General features: G+C 39.0%; 1 protein-coding gene across 1 annotated transcript in view; it reads right to left on the bottom strand.

Annotated features, from left to right (window-relative positions):
- Positions 1-12,940, bottom strand: part of LOC124545744 — a 45,092-nt gene extending 32,152 nt beyond the window's left edge. Inside the window, exons 1-3 of the mRNA XM_047124686.1 lie at positions 12,806-12,940; positions 10,393-10,549; positions 164-416 (exon numbers count right to left, since the gene is read on the bottom strand). Of these exons, the coding sequence (XP_046980642.1) occupies positions 164-416; positions 10,393-10,549; positions 12,806-12,884 (489 nt within the window). The 5' untranslated portion in view covers positions 12,885-12,940. The remainder of the gene's footprint in view (positions 1-163; positions 417-10,392; positions 10,550-12,805) is intronic.
- Between the last annotated feature and the right edge of the window lie 7,639 nt (positions 12,941-20,579).

Here is a 20,579-nt window from a genome sequence, read left to right as displayed (position 1 = left end):
GAAACTTGTTCAGAAGGTAATTTATTGTAATTCAACCAAGAAAATGTACTGAATTGTAAATACACCTGCAATGGCGATCAAATTCTACAGTTTTGAGATTTTTGATGTCGTGTTTCTTCAATAGAATACAAATAAAAAAAAAAGGGTTGATGTATTTACGTACCTGAACATACACCATAAACTTCCTGATAGTGCTTATAGTTACTTTGGAAATATGTTGAAGACCAAAGCCTGTTGGATCAAACACAAAGACGTAGCCTGGAGCTGTAGGATTCTGTTTCAAAAGAACTTCAAGACCTAACAGAGCTGCCTTTATAATATTATCACAGTTAAATTTTGATGGATCAGTATCCTTCAAACGAGTAAAAATAATAGTATTTCCCTTATCATCTTTGTGTGGCAGTGTACAAGCTTCTCTGTAAAATAACCACAAATTATATCATAAATAATTGTTGCAACTTATTGTAGTTATCAAAATTTTAATCATTTTATTCTACGAAATTTAATATATTGCCAGTATCAATAAATCATTAACGTACAATGACTATAGACATAAGAAAAATGTAAGTGATAATTTTCATATCTACATTTTAATCTAATGAGACTGTGATATGCATGATCATTAGCTGTTTAAATTTCACATTTTGCAATACATCAGTACCAAAATTTTATAGATTTGAAAAATATGAGAAAGTAGTAGCCTTTTATTCCAATGAAGTTATGGGACAAATCATGTTATAAATACTTAACAGACAGATGATAATAAAACTGAAACTGAGAGCTTTAATTTTAACAGCAATGTCAGTACATTTAGTCACTTGGCACAATGTTGCCATTAAGGTTTGTATTTTTATGTACAGGGTAACAATTATTGAATTATATGAAATAAAATCATCATAATTTCTGAATGGTTTGTGTTAGGACATTCAAACTGCATGATTGGCTGCAGGGCATGATGGGAATTAGTATGCACATGGTGTGGTTTAGCGATGAAGCCCACTTTCATTTGGATGGGTTCATCAATAAGCAAAATTGGCGCATTTGGGGGACTGAGAATCCACATTTTGTGATCAAGAAGCCTCTACACCCTCAACAGGTGACTGTGTGGTGTGCAATGTCCAGTCACGGAATAATCGGTGTGATATTCCTTGGTGGTTGGTGACTACCAAACTCTACGTGAAGATTTTGGAAGATGATTTTATCCCCATTATCCAAAGTCAAGATGTGGTCCATGCAAGATGGAGATCAACCCCATCAAAGCAGGAGAATGTTTGGCCCTGGAGGAGCCCTTTGAGGACTGCATGGCTTGAGGATACCCAGAGGCCACTGGCATGAGCCTCGATTAGCAACCATATTCTCTGGATCTGAACACATGCTACTCCTGTTTGTGGGGCTATATTAAAGACAAGGTGAACATCAATAACCCCCCACACCATTGCTGAGCTGAAAACAGCCATTCAGGAGGTCATCGACATCTTTGATATTCTGACACTTCAGCAGATCATGCGGAATTTCACTATGCATCAGTCACATCATCGCCAATGATGGCAGGCATATTGAACATGTCATAACCTAAATCCAAATATCTGTAGTGATGTTTGCATGTTGAATAAAGTGTCTGCATGCTGTAGTTTGCAACTAATTTACTTTCTTCCATATAGTTCAATAACTGTCACCCTGTATGTCTATGAATGCATATTTTGTTAGCTCTGAAAAAGGTTTACCAGAAAGCTTAGCAACATTATCAGCCTTGATTACGTATCTCTCAACACCTGAGTTATGCTGTGAGCTGTTACCTTTACTTCTTCAATTATTTATTATTAAATGCACTTTGTTATGGAAAGGAAAAGTGATAACCACAAATGTGATATCTTTTAAAAGCTACTAATGGCTGGATTGACACCACATAGAAATAACACAATTAAATCAGGAAATACAATAAGAAACAAAACATTTTGATGCATTGTAATGAGAATGACAAAATATCATAGTGGCTATTTCATCCCATCTGGTAAATCTCCCCTGACCCTCTGTTCTGGGTGACTTTTCTGAACTCCACCCCTTTTCCTGAACCTCTCCAGTCCTTTTCCTTTATCTGTTTCCTTTCCCTTCTCCCTTCTGTGAGAAGAAGGAGCCACTGGCCCTGAAAGCTTACATATGTAGAACCCTTTTTATATGTGTGTACTCCTGCCACCGCTTTGTGAGTAATTTTTTATCTTGCTAATTACATTACGCTATCAAAAATTTATTATTTTTATTGTTTTGTAGTGACTGAACTGATATCCACAATTCTATTAAGATGCAAAAGGTTCCTCAAGGCTGTTATTCGAAATTAATCAATCATAAAATGTGGAAAATGTAATCTTTACAATTAATAATTCATGTTTGTTAACATTGTCTTTCAAAATCAATCAATCTTAAAATCTGGAAAATTTTTCTTCACAATTCATAATTCATGAAGATAACATTACTGGACTCTCTCTATGAATAAAATCTTTTATAATATACATATAAAATCTGTAATGGACATACAGAAAGATTTTCATTTTCAATAAGTTGGCAGTTTCCTCAGAATTTTGCCACCCATTTAGTCAGCTAAAATTGTTGTGTCCAGCATTAACAGTTTAATCAGTGAATATTATTTGGCTAGGTTTAATATTTCCTAGCAACAATAGTTGTTGTCTAATTTGTAGTCAAACAGCACTAAATTCAGCAGCTCAAAAAAAATATTCACATTCGAATCACGGTAGAGACAAATACACAGTGCCATTAATCAATGGACTTTTAGACTTCCTGGTGGAAAGTGATATTACAAACATTAAACATAACAAGGGCAACACCCATTGCCAGAAGACAGAATATTTACAACTCCACATGAGCATGAAAAATTTGGGAAAAGACAGTAAGACAGTGAAAACATGAACAAAATGTCATCTCATGATAAAGTATTTAAAATAGATAAATGCAATAGTCAGCAGAGGAACTGAAGAAACATTGATAAAAGCAAGTATTTCAAGTTTTGAGAACCCAGGAACTTGTATGTAGAACATCATAGAAAATTGTCATACTGTGTCAAAAATGCAATATATTGTGATATTTGGCAGAGCATACAATGTGTACAGAAACAAACTCATTGAGGTAACCCACATTCTAAGCTACATCCTCACCCCAAAATAATGGATCAAAAAATGAGAATTACAGGCATACCACGTAGTCATAATCTCATACTGTCCTCATGTGCAAATATTGAAACATAAAAGGCAAACAGGTTATCGAAAAAACTCTTTCAGTTCAGTACTTATGCCTCCTTCCTCACCATGGATGAAATGCAGATAATGTACTTCAATGAAGCAAATATGTACTTGGAAAAGTTGAGGAAATCAAAGCCAAGCCAATAAATCAGTACTATTCTGAAAATTATATATTCAACATGTGAGATCCTAGATCCATTTCCTGTGTCACCAGCTCCTAAAGAAAAGGAGGAAGAACCATCACCAGCATATGAGGAAAAATCATCTCCAACTACAGTTCAAGAAAAAAAAGAGTTAGCAGCAGCAGAATGTGAGCAAGAAGACTAAACACATCATCATGCACAGCATCTTAGGAGGAAGCATCTTTGAGTTCTCCCCAGGATATGGGAGGCATGTGAAGAGTGAGTGCCACAGCAGTAAGGGAGCACGGAGAAGGTGAAGCATCATGTGTCACCAGAATCAGTACCGGGGAAAAAAAAAAAAATAGCTGAGCATCCATTGGAATTGGAAACAGCAGAATAGCTGTTGAGACAACACCTGGACCCATGGGAAGAAATGCCAGGAATGAGAAGTCTACACAAGAAGATCAAATCCTTTCATATCCAGATGTAAGAGAAAAATCAATATAACAAACAGAACAAAAGTTTCTAATGATTTCAAATTAAAAACACTGCACCAAAATGTGCAATATACATCTAATACATTCAACATGTGAGATCCTAGATCCCTGGAAGAGCCCTTTGAGGACTGCATGGCTTCAGGATACCCAGAGGCCACTGGCATGAGCCTCGATTAGCAACCATATTCTCTGGATCTGAACACCAATTGCTTCTGACCATGTAGAGACACTTGAGTCACAAAGAGACTGTTACACAATAGGCTTTCAGCCAACAAGGCCTTTGGGAGAGGGCAGGATAGCAGGGTAGGAGTGGGTGACGGAAGAGTGCTGCTGAGAGCATGCAGGGACAAGGTGGAGAGTGGGGCAGCTTAGGTGCAGTCGGCAGGTTAGATGGAAGGAGGGGAAGAGAGGAGGGGTTTAGCGGAACAGGAGGGAAGTGAAAAGACTGGGTGTGTTGGTGAAATAGAGGGCTGTGTAATGTTGGAATGGGTACAGGGGCTACATGGGTAAGGACAATGACTAATGAAGGCTGAGACCAAGAGAGTTAAGGGAACATAGTATATATTGCAGGGAGAGTTTTGACTGCACAATTCAGAAAAGCTGGTGTTGGCGGGAAGGATTCAGATGGCACAGGCTGTGAAGCAGTCATCAAAATGAAGCACGTTGTGTTGGTTGGTGTGCTCAGCAGCAGGGTGGTCCAGTTGTTTCTTGGCCACAGTTTGTCAGTGGCCTGCGGACATACAGCTTGTTGGTCTCATACCCACATAGAATGCAGCACAGTGGTTGCAGTTTATCTTGTAGATCACATGACTGGTTTCACAGGTAGCCCTGCATTTGATGGGATGGGGGATGTTTGTGACAGGATTGGAGTATGTAGTGGTGGGAGGATGTAGGGGACATGTCTTGCATTTAGTTCTATTACAAGGATATAAGCCATGAGGCAAGGTGTTGGAAGCAGGGGTTGTGTAGAGATGGATGAGGATATTGTGTAGGTTCGGTGGGCGGCAGGATACCATTGTGGGAGTAGGAAGGATAGGGGGCAGGACATCTCTCATTTCAGGGCATGAAGAGAGGTAGTTGAAACCTTGGCGAAGAATGTAATTCAGTTGCTCCAATTCTGGGTGGTGGAGTGATACTCTGTGGCCAGATGGTGAGGCTTTGATAGGTGTCAGGTGAGTGGAAAGATAAGGCATGGTAGATCTGTTTTTGCATAAGATTTGGAGTATAATTACAATCTGTAAAGGCCTCAGTGAGACCATGGTATATTTCAAGAGCAAATGCTTGACACTACAGATGTGACAGCCATGGGCAGCTAGGCCGTATCGAAGGGACTTCTTGGTATGGAATCGGTGGCAGCTGTATTACCTACAAGCAATTCCAGGGTACGGCTATGGATACCTGCATGGCACCATCCTATGCCAACTTATTCATGGACCATCTAGAGGAATCCTTCCTAAACACCCAGAATCGTGAACCCCTCACCTGGTTCAGATTCATTCATGACATAACCATGATTTGGATCAATGGTGAGGATACCCCATCTATAGTACTCTATAACCTCAACACCTTCTCCCCCATTTGCTTCACCTGGTCCTACTCAACCCATCAAGCCACCTTCCTCGATGTTGACCTGTACCTCAAAGATAATTATATCAGTACTTCTGCCCATATCAAACCTATCCACCAGCAATACCTCCACTTCAACATCTGCCATCCCTTCCACACCAAGAAGCCCCTTCAATACACCCAAGGCTGTCACATCCTTAGTGACTAATGGCTCCTCCCAAAATATACTGAGGGTTTCACTGAGGCCTTTAAACATTGCAATTACACTCCAAACCTTGTACAAAAACAGATCTCCCGTGCCTTATTTTCCAGTCATGCAACACCTCCCAAAGCTCCTCCGTCTGTCCACAGAGGAGGATTCCCCTCATGACTCACTACCTCCCAGGACTGGAGCAACTGAATTACATTCTCCGCCAGGGTTTTGACTACCTCTTGTCATTCCCTGAAATGAGAAATATCCTGCCCACTATCCTTCCTATTCCTCTAACAGTGGTATCCCACCGCTCACTGAACCTTCACAATATCCTCGTTCATCACTACAAAGACCCTGCTCCCATCCCCTTGCCTCATATCTCATATCCCTGTAATAGACCTAGATACAAGAACTGTCCCATACATCCTCCCACCACCATGTACTCGAGTCCTGTTACAAACATCACCCATCCCATCAAAGGCAGGGCTACCTGTGAAACCAGTCACGTGATCTACAAGCTAAGCTGCAAGCACTGTACTGCATTCTATGTGGGCATGATGACCAACAAGCTGTCTGCCTGCATCAATGGCAACCAACAAACTGTAGCCAAGAAACAACTGGACCACCCTGTTGCTGAGCACCCCACCCAACAAGATGTCCTTCATTTCAATGACTGCTTTACAGCCTGTGCCATATGGATCCTTCCCACCAACACCAGCTTTTCTGAACAGCACAGCTGGGAACTCTCCCTGCAATATATGCTCTTTTTTCATAACCCTCCTGGTCTCAACCTTCGTTAGTCATTGTCCTTCCCTGTTTCCATTCCAGCATTATGCAGTCCTTTATTCCACCAATGGACTCACTCTTTCTAATTCTCTCCTTTTCCATTAACCCTCCCCTCTCCTCCTCTCTCTGTCTAACCTCCCAACTGCACCTAGCTGCCCCACTCTCCACCTTGCCCTGCATGCTCCCACTGGCACTTTACTGCTTTACCATACCCCACCCCTACCCTGCTATCCCTCCCTCTCTCTGCCCCAGCCTCTTCCTTATCCCCACCCAGCTGCCTCTCCCATAATGCCCTGCTGCTTGTGGTTTGGCTCCAGCTGCTAGAGGTCATGTGTGTGTTGTCATGCGTGTGTGAGTTGTGTTTGTGTGACGGTGTGCATGTGTGTATGTTGTCTAATTTTGACAAAGACATTGTTGGCCGAAAGTTAATTGTGTGACAGTCTTTTTTTGTGCTTTTCTGTGACTCAGCATCACCACTATATGGTGAGTAGCAACTATCCTTTTCACTATATTGTTACATTCCCTCTTGGATTGCCCATCATCTAATATAGCAGCAACTTTAGAAGTATTATTATCTGCTGCTGTACTTGGCACTTTCATGGTGACAGAGCATTGAAGGAAAGTGAATTAATGCTTTTTAATCCAGTGACTTACAAAAATGTAGCATACTACCCCAGAAAGAACTGCAAAAGCATGGGAGTAGCAATATATGTACCAGCAAAGTTAGAGACTACACTCCACAACAGGTCTCAAATTGCACAGAATTCTGCTGTGATGTAACAGCAGTAAAAATAAAGTTTATTAGGGAAAAGTGTCTTCTTATAGGAATGTATCAATTGTGATGCTCAAGTACTTGAAGCCTGTTATTGGAATTTAATGTATTGTTGTATAAATCAAGAAGAAATTCACTTTTGTAATAATATCAGGCGAACTTTAGATAGATATCCTGGAAGACAATGGATGTACAAGAAGTTTTCATGATGCTGTAGGAACCTACAATCTCCAGTTCCATGTAAGAAATGCAAAAATGTGTACAGACACATGAACCTCATTAACACACTTCATTCCTAGCCTAGAATTCTTGCTAAAAATATAAATATGGAGTGATATTTCTGTAGAGGATAGAGTAGGAGAGAGCTGGGAAGCTTCTGTGATATATATTAAGATACCACATAAGTGTAGTTTGCCCAGAAGTTCACAGAACTGTTAATGGTAAATTAAGCATGAAATGGATCACCATGGAATATAAACATCTGAAATGAACTGATAGACCTGTATGCAAAATACCAGAAATATAGATAGGCCAGACCAGTCATGAGGTTTGCAGAAACAAGAAGAAAGCATATACTAAAATGATAAGAGAAACAAAAGCTAACTAGGATAGAGATGTCTTCAAAAATCTCTCAAATAATATGTAATTATGTAAATTTGAAAAGAAAAGAATTACATGTCTTAAAATGTATCAATATAATATTAATAATGAATGGGAAAGAAGTAACAGATCCATTAGAACTGTGTAATATCTTCAGTCAGCACTTTATAGACATAGATGAATAACTACTTAAACAAAACATAATACCACAGACAAAGTGCCAAAAGTGTGACTGAGAGCTTATTTCTATTTGCAACAAACGGCTTGGAAGTTTTGAAGATTATTGAGGCATTAAAAAAATAAAAATACAGACGTACTGAATGGGATATCAACACAAATGGTTAAATAATTTGCTAATGCCTTACAGAACCCCTGACCTCTCTGGTGACTCTAGTAATAAAGAAAGGATTACTCCCGACATGCCCAAAAAGTAGCATGATAATACCAATACTCAAAAAAAATGGATAAAGGAGACTCTGGAACTTACATACCCATAACTAGTACAACATCTGTCTAAAACGTTATACACAATCATTAAGGATAAAATAATAAACTTTACATGACCATGAAAGACCTTTGTGCAACTAAGAGACTCCTCCCATTTAGACCCATCAGTCTACACAGGAATAAAACTGTGGAGCTTTTTTAATACACTGACTGCAGTGATGCCAGTGGCAGTCATAGCAGACCTATCTGTTCAAATGGTTCAAATGGCTCTGAGCACTATGGGACTCAACTTCTGAGGTCATTAGTCCCATAGAACTTAGAACTAGTTAAACCTAACTAACCTAAGGACATCACACACATCCATGCCCGAGGCAGGATTCGAACCTGCGACCGTAGCGGTCTCGTGGTTCCAGACTGCAGCGCCTAGACCTATCTGTTGTGGTGCCTCCAGCCTCATGCCAGTCAATGTGTTCCAACATTGCTAAAAAATATTTGCAAAAGGAAACTAGAGGTGCTATATTTTTCTTAAATTCATCACACCTAAAACAACTAGGGGCCCCTTAATAAGCCAAACTGGTGATTTTCCTCCAACCCTGGCAGAAAATATTGCTACTTGCCACACTAGCATTTAAAAGGTTGCTCTTTATATGAATCCCATGGGCCTCAGTGCTCTAACACAGACTGGCCAGTGATGATATGATGTACAGGTAATTGTGGTAGGGAATAGATATTATATGCCTGCTGCATCATGAGCAGATGCCACATGATATTAATGGCTGGTTCCCCAATCTCAGCACAAATGCTGGAGATAGGACTGGTCCTAAATACTCTGTGGCTAGCCTGTTTCCCTTCATAGAATCATACAAAGGGTTCATAAAATTGGAGTAGGCATGATCTGTTCACTCCCAGAGCCATGTGCCTTACACATTTTAAAATACTGAGTGTTTTGAGACAACTTGCTTTCATGTCTCTTAGGTGCTGCAAACAATTTAGTTTTTCATCAAATATTTGGCCCTTGTGAATCTTTCAAAATTTAAAATGATATCCCACTTTTTAATTTGTGGAAGATTAAAGATACTTACATAATAATTAAAATGAGCACACATAGATTTTTGAGCATAAAACTTAAAACCTGTATTGTCTGCTCATTTCTCCAGCCTTTAACAGTTAATTGAACTGTTGTGTGGTTGCTGGGAGGCTGCAAGAAGAGCAGGAAATTGATAAATCAACCACAAATAAGAAGCTCCATAGAGGCCATTAAAAAGATGGCTACTATTGAAACACTACCTGGTGGGACACCTTTCTCTTGTATAAAACACTCTGATAAGACATTACTGAGACTGTATTTAACATAAAGAGGGGATATGAAGGGCCTTAGCAAAACTGGAAATCATCCCTAAGAAAACAGACACATGAAATTAATTGAAGATGTTATGCCTTCTGGTAGTACTGTAGGCCTCCTCAGTGTCAGAAAGGATACCTACTATATGACACCTGCGCAGGAAAGCAAGTTGTATAGCTGCTTCCAGTAGGCAGGTTGTCAGTGATGAGTACAGCTCACACGCACACACAGCCACTGTTATCTCAGACCCTACTGCCCAGAAACAACATTGGCCATTTGTGCATGCTTTGCTTGTGTGGATGTGTACAAGTTTTCTACTTCTGATGGACGACATAGTCCAAAAGCTAAACATTTTAACAATCTTTTTCATTGTTCTACTCTGTGACTCAATCCCTTCTCTGTATGGTGAGTGGTAATCTATCATTTCCATCTTGTTGTTAGTTTTTTCCTTGATGTATAGTGACCCCTCATTTTTGCAAAATGTATATGCACTTAGGGCTATCCAGTGGCTAGTAACATTTTTGTATTTGTTCATTAAGGGCGTCAGTTTTATTGGGAAGGGCACATCATAACAGTTCTGTAGAACTCTCATTAAATAATTCACCTTAGTGTCAACACACCTGGTAGAGTAAATATTGTGTCCATATTCAGAACTGTGTTCTTGTTTTTAACTTTGTATGTTATGAATAAGTATGTATTGCATATATACTGGTTGACACCCATACAGTGTAAACTGTCTGAGTGAACAAAAAAAAAAAGAAAAAAGAAAATAAGTCAAGGTATACAAAAAAGAGGAAACTGAAAATGAGTGCTCACATTACATTCACAGCTGACTGGACATCAGCTGAATCTGGAGCTCTGTTTTCAAAAACTTCAGGTGCATGTGTCCTTACTGTGAAACAAACATCAAGTGCTTGCTTCGCACGTTCCAGACTGTAATAACAACTGTGCAAGAACATTATCAGTTGATAATCTGCAACAAAATGAAAAAAAATACCAGTTTTTTTAATTGCCATATTTTAAACAGTAATATAAAAATGGTGTTTTCAAGGCCAGATAAAACAGTTTTGCTACCAAAATTATCTTTCCAACATGTATCTTTGCTTTAGCAGTTTATGTTGAAAATTTAACACTTTGTTTTCTTAATTTGAAGTATGTCCACTTTTTTAGCTCTGCATGTATTTCTAATGACATGACCCACACAATAATCAGATAAAACAGTTTTGCTACCAAAATTATCTTTCCAACATGTATCTTTGCTTTAGCAGTTTATGTTGAAAATTTAACACTTTGTTTTCTTAATTTGAAGTATGTCCACTTTTTTAGCTCTGCATGTATTTCTAATGACATGACCCTCACAATAATCAGCTGTTCTCAAAATATCAGCAGCAACACAAATAAACAGAAACAAACAGTTAACTGTACAAAAGAGAAAATTTATTGAGAAACCTGTAAACTTGTAACACAGCATTTCTGGTCAGTGATTACCCTCAGGATATAAAATTCTTACTTCTGCTAATAGATGTACATAAAACTTGAAGAAAATGCTCTAGCTTTCAGAATTATTAGTTCTTTTCGGCACAACTAGAATGGTTTGAGCAGTTTACATCACTGGTCAGAAGATCTTGAGTTTTGCTTGAGCTTTCAAGAACCATGCAATCTGGTGACTTTTTTTTGGTACTGTCTCTGTGACATACCTTAGAACTGCATTTTAATAATAAAATTAACTTTGAAACCTGGACTGCAGTATCTTCTATGTAGCAGGTCATATGTAGGAACATCAGCTATTAAGTAAATAAAAGGTCACAATCATGCTTCCGTACAATTATCAAGCTTTTGCTCATCGCATGACCTAGTGATGTCTGTTGGTACTGCCTCCATGATGCGTCACACCAAAATAATAAATTTTCATGATCACTATTGCAGTCAGTTTAATATAATTTAGTTTGTGTATTTGTCATTTAATTCTGGGTTATTTTTCTTCTTTGTTTCAGCTGAATGTTACCATCTTGTTTTTAAGCTGATTAAAAGATAGTAACTGTTTTATGTGTTATTCTCATATGTAAACAGGGATCAAAATATTCATTTGCAGTCCACTTGGTAAATCATTATTGTCTCTGATAACCAAGTAAAATACTATGTTCAGTTTATTAGCTTTGCTTTTGGTCAATTTATGCACCATCCTGCACCAGCACTAAAGCACAAATGTATCCATACACTGCTTGTGTCTGACCCTAATGGTTCATGTTAAACAGTCATAGAAGAAGAGAGAAAACATGAGTATTTCAACAAGCTGTATTTTTGTGCTGTTTGTTATCTATCTGTTCTTGACCAAAAGAAGAACTAATTACTGAACAACTCAATATCTCCAGGTACCTTTCTTCTCATATCATCCAAAAAATTCTCAAGTTCCTTGAATATATTGTGAGAAGAGATGGACAGAAATCTACAGACAATAATAATAGTAGGAAAGATTGGGGGCTTGAGACAAAGGCAGAGAGAGCAAGCAAGTGGACAGGGTAAATAAAGAATATCTCCAGTCTACCTATTTAGCAAGCTCTAAGAGAAGCAGGTAACTGTCCAGGACAGAGTTGCTTGGTTCATAGGATCCCAATACTCAGCAATCAATTGCTCACCCTTAATTCCTTCCTTGAAAGAAAATAGGGATAAGCATCAGATATAAAAACAAGCAGCAGTACGTGAGATACAACTCAGAAGAACAGTGCTCAGCAGAGTAGTGTTGGCCTATTCCAAAAGTGAATATGGAATTGTTTAGCTTTGAGCAGGAGCCTCTTTAACTAATTGTTGTCTGTAAATTCTTATACTCTTTCCCTTTAATACACTTGCTACATATTTAAAATATGTATAGAACTCTTTTAACAGTGATTTATTGTCTGGAAATAATTGTAAAACAAAGAGCACAATGCTTAAGACATCAAAATATGAATTCCCATATTCCTCAGAGGTACAATCCATGCTTTAAGTTATTTGTATGGTTATTATTTTTCAAATAAAATTTAGTAAAAATGGGTTTTTATTTATGCTGTGTCACATTTTTAGGCAATTGCTGTGCCACAAAGATTGATATGATTAACATAACGGTGTATTTTTATGTAACTGTGTTAAATTTAGGTGCTACAACTACAGTATAGTTCCCTATCTCACCAACTGAGTTGAACATCATAAAAGATTTAGATGTATTACTAAAATTCACACAAGGTTCTCTCACCTGGAAGAGATGGGAGGTGTGGCTGTTTCTTCAGCCACTCCCGCATTGCTTGCAGATCCTCTTGCTTAACTTCACTCATCTTTGTTTTGTTGCTTTTACTATCAGAGTCTTAAGGTGAGCCAACCAAATACACTCCTGCAGTAAACAAAATATATGTGTTTCTGTATTTATTCACATCAAAAGAAAATGAGGAAAGCTACACAATGACCAAAACTATGGTTTTTTATGATTTCTGAAAGTTCTAGAGATAATATTATTTGCACAATCTTCTAATTGGAAAAGTTCTTTCTATGGATTCTCTTTCCAACCTTGTATTTATGAAAATACAGAAGGACATATTAGATATCACTCAGCATAGCTTTGTTCAAAATTGGTGGACTGGTCATTCTGCTATGACTATAACTTCACAAGAATATTACCTGTTCAATATTCCACTTAGATCCCAGTGGGAGATATGACTGCTTAAGTATAGTAATGTGCTTCACAGAATTATAGACATCTTACAAATCAAACTTTCATGTGAAGTGTACCACGCTGACCAACAGACATGAAATGACTTGAGATGACAAGCATACACATCAGATTTTTTCATTTAGTGATGAGTAAAATATCTGTGCTTCTTAACGGCATTGCTCCAAAAGGACTATAACTTCAATGTGATGTAATGTAATCACAATTATTTATTGAAAAAGGTAAGCGGCAAGAATTATTGGAAAAAATCAATGACATAGAAAAGAAAATACTTTGGAAAAAAAACTAATATCTTTGGAGTGGAATACACGTGCAACATTAACTGAAAGCACGAACATAACAAAAACATGGAAAAGCTCCAGAAAGAGAGCAGTTTAAACAAGTAAACAACTACAAAGAGCAACACAAAGAACACTAAGAAGAGTGAAAAAAGTTCCAAAATAGTCATGTTCACAGGAAAGCAAGACAACTTCATAAAAAAATAACTCTCAAAAATTTTGTAATCAAGAAATTGAGGGATGAAATGCAGAAATGACTTAGCAGTGATGACAAATGTCATCCACTTCTAAAATGTCTACAGCTAAACCCTAAATTTAGAATTTCCAGAGATTAATGAAGATCTAGAAAAAAATTCTGCAGATACTTTTGATTACATTAAGAATGTAATTACTGAAAAACCCTACAAATACCAAAATGAAAGGGGAAGAAATACATAACAGATAATATTCTAAAATGGCTCAACTGAAAATTATTAAGTGATTTACAATCAATTTATAAAAAACTCTGGAAGACAGAAGATTCCAGATCAAAATTCACATTTTTTTTTTTTTTTTTACGTTCACAACATGTACTTTTACAAGCATGGACAGTGTCAGTATAGTACAAATTACAGCATTATTTCTTACGTTATTCTGCAATTACATAATTCAGACAGTAGGACCGTAATTCATTCTACAATAGTTCTAAAGCAGCATTCCATAAGAAAGATAACCAAAAATATCATTTCTGCCTTTTGGCTCTTAGACAATGTTGCTGGTAACAGGGGAAATTTCGATAACCTAGATTGATGATTTGAATATAATCCTAAATTTACAAACATAAAACAAAATTATCATCAGAGCATTAAATTCCATCATTCATGCTGAGGAGAAAGAACAAAAGTATGAAATTAAATTTCTGGTATTTGATGATGATTCTTAGTATATTTTCTGAAAGATGAACAAATGCAACTGTGCTAGTTAATCTCATGAAGGAGGTAGCCAAAACAGGTTTAAGAATCTCTGTGGAAAAAAATAGATTCATGGTGGCACAAAAATTTCAAAACATTCAGTAATATACACTCCTGGAAATGGAAAAAAGAACACATTGACACCAGTGTGTCAGACCCACCATACTTGCTCCGGACACTGCGAGAGGGCTGTACAAGCAATGATCACACGCACGGCACAGCGGACACACCAGGAACCGTGGTGTTGGCCGTCGAATGGCGCTAGCTGTGCAGCATTTGTGCACCGCCGCCGTCAGTGTCAGCCAGTTTGCCGTGGCATACGGAGCTCCATCGCAGTCTTTAACACTGGTAGCATGCCGCGGCAGCGTGGACGTGAACCGTATGTGCAGTTGACGGACTTTGAGCGAGGGCGTATAGTGGGCATGCGGGAGGCCGGGTGGACGTACCGCCAAATTGCTCAACACGTGGGGCGTGAGGTCTCCACAGTACATCGATGTTGTCGCCAGTGGTCGGCAGAAGGTGCACGTGCCCGTCGACCTGGGACCGGACCGCAGCGACGCATGGATGCACGCCAAGACCGTAGGATCCTACGCAGTGCCGTAGGGGACCGCACCGCCACTTCCCAGCAAATTAGGGACACTGTTGCTCCTGGGGTATCGGCGAGGACCATTCGCAACCGTCTCCATGAAGCTGGGCTATGGTCCCGCACACCGTTAGGCCGTCTTCCGCTCACGCCCCAACATCATGCAGCCCACCTCCAGTGGTGTCGCGACAGGCGTGAATGGAGGGACGAATGGAGACATGTCGTCTTCAGCGATGAGAGGCGCTTCTGCCTTGGTGCCAATGATGGTCGTATGCGTGTTTGGCGCCGTGCAGGTGAGCGCCACAATCAGGACTGCACATGACCGAGGCACACAGGGCCAACACCTGGCATCATGGTGTGGGGAGCGATCTCCTACATTGGCCGTACACCACTGGTGATCGTTGAGGGGACACTGAATAGTGCACGGTACATCCAAACCGTCATTGAACCCATCGTTCTACCATTCCTAGACCGGCAAGGGAACTTGCTGTTCCAACAGGACAATGCACGTCCGCATGTATCCCGTGCCACCCAACGTGCTCTAGAAGGTGTAAGTCAACTACCCTGGCCAGCAAGATCTCCGGATCTGTCCCCCATTGAGCATGTTTGGGACTGGATAAAGCGTCGTCTCACGCGGTCTGCACATCCAGCACGAACGCTGGTCCAACTGAGGCGCCAGGTGGAAATGGCATGGCAAGCCATTCCACAGGACTACATCCAGCATCTCTACGATCGTCTCCATGGGAGAATAGCTGCCTGCATTGCTGCGAAAGGTGGATATACACTGTACTAGTGCCGACATTGTGCATGCTCTGTTGCCTGTGTCTATGTGCCTGTGGTTCTGTCAGTGTGATCATGTGATGTATCTGACCCCAGGAATGTGTCAATAAAGTTTCCCCTTCCTGGGACAATGAATTCACGGTGTTCTTATTTCAATTTCCAGGAGTGTATTAATCAAATAGGAAAATCAAATATGCATAAAAATAATTCCTGACTGTGATTTAGAATTATCTGCTCTAGAGGGAATGATACACAAGACAGAGAAATCCTGTGGCATCATGAGGAATTTTTACAACACATACATAATATTGGAAAGAAAGATTATCAGGAAAAAGTTTAACCAAACTGATCTTCAAATAATTTTGTCATCAAAAGTTAATGTCAAGCTGGATTCAAGAGATCAAGAAAGATTTACAAAGGAACAACACAAGAGAAGAAGGGACAACACAGAGATTTTGGAACAAAAGTGTTACAAATGGGAAAATTCCAAACAGGAGGAATAAAAAAATAGACTCAAAAGGGATAGAGGAGAAATAAAAGGACACAGTGTTGGGATGAAGGAATACTTGAGGGAAAATGAGAGAAAACAATAAAAGTTGAAGAACTGATATTGATATGTGGTCCTGAGGAGAGAAGAAGATTTAAACCACATGGAAACAGCACAGCAGAAACGAACAGTGTCTTGTCCATACAACATTACCCATTCCCACCAACAATTTATGTTATGTTTGCTGTAAAAATAAGTACAATCTGTGGTTAAGGACTCTCATTAGCCTAAGTTGACTGTGAACTAAGGTTTGACAAAAGATTCAATTCAGACTAATTTGATCTGAGAAATATGGCAATAAAAGCACTCAGAGACATGCAAGCTACATTGTAAACTTGTTTTGTAGTGCATAATTGCTGCCTTACCTGAAAAGCCTGGAAGAGAAAAAGAAATTTACAGCAGGATTAAAAACATTTCTACTCAAGAAACGTTTATATGAGTACGCTTGTATTGAATATGTTGATTCCAACTAATACTAACTCATTATGGCTTTTGCTGAGTATAGTCTTAGACAGATAGTAGGTTGATAATCTAACCAAAGAAAAGGTTGTGAAATGTTGATTGAAGTTGGTGTATGTACTTATCTATTCATCTCTCTCTCTCTCTCTCTCTCTCTCTCTCTCTCTCTCTGTGTGTGTGTGTGTGTGTGTGTGTGTGTGTGTGTGTGTGTGTGTGTGTGTGTGTGTGTGCGCACATGCATGCATGAATGGGTGTGGGTGTCTGTGAGCATGTTTGTTTGTGGAATGACCAATTCACTAATATGATTGTTAGGTATGTTTGTAGCATATGACCATGCAGCTGAACAGTAAATTTTAAATGTGAGGGTTTCATGGCAGTGATTTGTTCACTGGTGATTATATAAGATATTAATTTGCTGCCATTCCAAGTGCAAATTGAATATAACATTGTCATTGACAAATAAAACAAGCAGCAGTTCATCATTAAAAGAGTTAACAGTTTTATAGTGTACAAAGCAGTTCACTACTGCTCTACCTAAATGGTAATGCATATTTTTACTAATTCTACAGCACACTCTGTTCTCCCTCATAATGTGCTCCTTGAAACACAATGAGTGAATAACAAAATGCATAATCAAAATGTGTTCTTCTATATTGTCAAAGGCTCTGCCTCATTGTGGCATCTATTTAACACTCTGTGTCAATGATTTGCTAGCATGTTATAAAAACTGTTCTAGCATTATTTCAGAACAAATTTATATAAAAGCTACATTCAACTATGAGTAAGAGTAAAGGGATGGACGCATGTATACCAGACTGTGTTTGACAGAAAAACTCGCAGCTTCAGACATTTGTCTCACCTGTCAGAGCTTCCTCCTTGTGCACAGACAACACAGAACTGCAGCCACAGACACACCTCTTAAGCAGTGTCCACTCCTTGGTGGGTCTCAGAGATAACACTCACACCACTCCAGATTATCTGCAGTAACCTGTCTTTAGTAGTTTGCCCTCTAGTCATTACATAAAACCATTACTTAGAGGGTACCCTTTTCTTTGATAGTCTGCATGTAGATATATATATATCTGTGTGTGTGTGTGTGTGTGTGTGTGTGTGTGTGTGTGTGTGTGTGTGCGTGCAAGAGAGAGAGAGAGAGAGAGAGAGAACAGATTGATTGATTTTCATATGATAGACACACTACTTAAAGGTTAACAAAGCAGTATTTAAATTGATCACTGAGTAAAAAAGACAGTTATATTTGAATTGTGCAATAAGAAAACTAGATTTAACACAGAGACAGGCTTTTGTACAACTAATTCATCCACCACCACAATTTGTTCTTAGAATGTGCAGCACTCTTCAGTCTGAGTTGCCCAAATTAACTTCAAAGAAGTGTCAGTTGTGTGCATTTATGAAGTTTGTTCAAGTTGTGTGTCACAATCCAGCTGAAATTCAGCATCAAACAAGTAAAAAGCATGACAAAACTATCAGGAAGAAGGGCTTACCTAGCAAGGAGCAGGCGAGGGCATGTGTCATCCCCCCCCCCTCTCCCCCTCTTGCCCCTTGGAAAAAATCTTCACACATCAAACTCATATACTGCCTCACCAAAAAGACAGATATATCAGTTCAGTATCAGTTTGAAGAAATGCAGAACATGCGGTGGCAATTCTAAATGTTAGTCAGGGGGGGGAGGGGGGGGGGCTAATGGCAGAGGGGGGGCGGTGGGGGGGGGGGGGGGGGATTTGAGAGAATGGAACATCGCTTAACAGCAGGAGAGTTGGGGTCCTCCACTGACAAACTGGTAAAATTTGGTGTTGCTTAAAGTAGTTTTTGGTAAGTGTTTTGGAGTTCAGAGTAAAAACGTGTCTACAGAAGTATGTGCTCAAGAAAATAATACGATTTGACCCAGATGTCCAGCGATTTTGAAGTTTTTGTTTGGGGTCAGCAGTTTAAGTGTTGGTAGGCATACCCGGCATATTTAGCTTTCTTGATTATTTTAAGTGATACTCGTACATTGGTATACATCCAATGTATAATAATAAATAATAATGAAATACATTGCAAACTATATTGCTACATAATTATAAAAAAATTATTGAATCTGTCGAAATATTATATTCGCTGATTTCTGAAGTCATTTTATCTGGTATAATATGATACTCCATTGAGGGTGGGGGGGGGGGGGGGGGAGGGGGAGTTTCTGTAGCCCCCATAGCCTCCCCCTTGCCACTGAGAACGTGTAATGGATTCTGACTAATAGTAGGTGTACTCAGAGCCATAAGTCCTGGAACCTCAGTCACCACAAAACTAACATGAGTTTACCCCCTCCACATAGCTCGGATCCTAGTTACAGTGTTGATTATGAGTAAAATTTAAGAATAGCAATGGTGCAGGAGTACTCAGTACAATGTAACAACAACTGTTTTCTAGTTTGCCAGAGGGACAAATCTATTGTGCCACTGGACCTTGTGCTATTAGAAGGAAGGGCTCAGCTAACAAGGGGCAGGGGAGGGCATCTATACCCCCTTCCCCCTTTTCTTAAAAAATATCTTCACATATCAAACTCACATCCTGCCTCACTAAAATTGCAGACATATCAATTCAGTATAAGTTTAAACTATATAGTTTGTGAATTATGTCAAATCACAATTGCTGAGCTGTTCAGCAGTTTTCCTGTGAATAAACGAGTGGCACACTCCATCTGAGAACTTTGAATTTGGAAAATTGGTGTGGTGGGTTCACAAGATGTAGTGTCATCATTAGAAAATATAGTGCATATGTAAAGCATTGGTGTTTTTCAATTGCTAGCATAAGGAATGAGAAAAATTCCTGAACAACACTGTAATTCTAAATGAGGTGTGGATCTTTTTCAACATTGAGGAAAGTATAGAACAATCAAAACAAGTGACACATTGTCACTAGTTAAACAATCCATAATGTTGAAACATATCAGCAGAAAATGTATGCCTACTGTGTCTTCAGACAGAAAAATGAATTTACTATTTGAGGTCACAAACCCTACAGTGCGCATAACTGCAGTCTCATATTGTGAAAGAATTCTTTCATTATAAAAATAATTCCACAACAAGTTCTTACATGTAATATTCTTTTGTGAACTGTGGGACATGCTCTAGCTTTGTAGAAGTGACCAAATTAAAAAAGAAAAGAAAAGCGTTATAAAATTACAATGAAATGAACACCTTTAGCTGCTTACAGGCGTTGATATATGTCGACGGGGACAGATGAAAATGTGTGCCTTGACCGGTCGGGGCACCGGTCGGGGCACACATTTTCATCTGTCCCCGTTGACGTATGTCAACGCCTGTAAGCAGCTAAGGGTGTTCATTTCATTGTAATTTCATTCTAACGAGCTGCATGGTCACCGATGGTATCTGTTCTTTCAGACATGTCCGAAAGAACAGATACCATCTTAGTAAATATAAAAGCATTATATGCGGTTTTGAATATGGGATTCTGGAAAATTGATTTTACAGACAGAACTCTGAACTGAGTGACTTCTGTGTTTTATAACATGAAGTAGCATCTATGAGTGCAGTATTTCTTAACAAATGAGTTGCTGCAGAGAACTATGAGGAACTGGATGAACCAACAGATTGTCTCTTTGTGTGTAGCTGCTATAGGAAACTAGTGCTCCAATATGAGACATGTGTTACCAATTCCACAAGTTCTGTTGAAAAGTAGTGTTACA

This window comes from Schistocerca americana, chromosome 8, assembly GCF_021461395.2.
Source record: "Schistocerca americana isolate TAMUIC-IGC-003095 chromosome 8, iqSchAmer2.1, whole genome shotgun sequence".
In the NCBI taxonomy this organism is placed as follows: domain Eukaryota; kingdom Metazoa; phylum Arthropoda; class Insecta; order Orthoptera; family Acrididae; genus Schistocerca; species Schistocerca americana.
The sequence above is the reverse complement of the archived record's forward strand: the minus strand, read 5'-3'. Positions and strand labels throughout refer to the sequence as shown.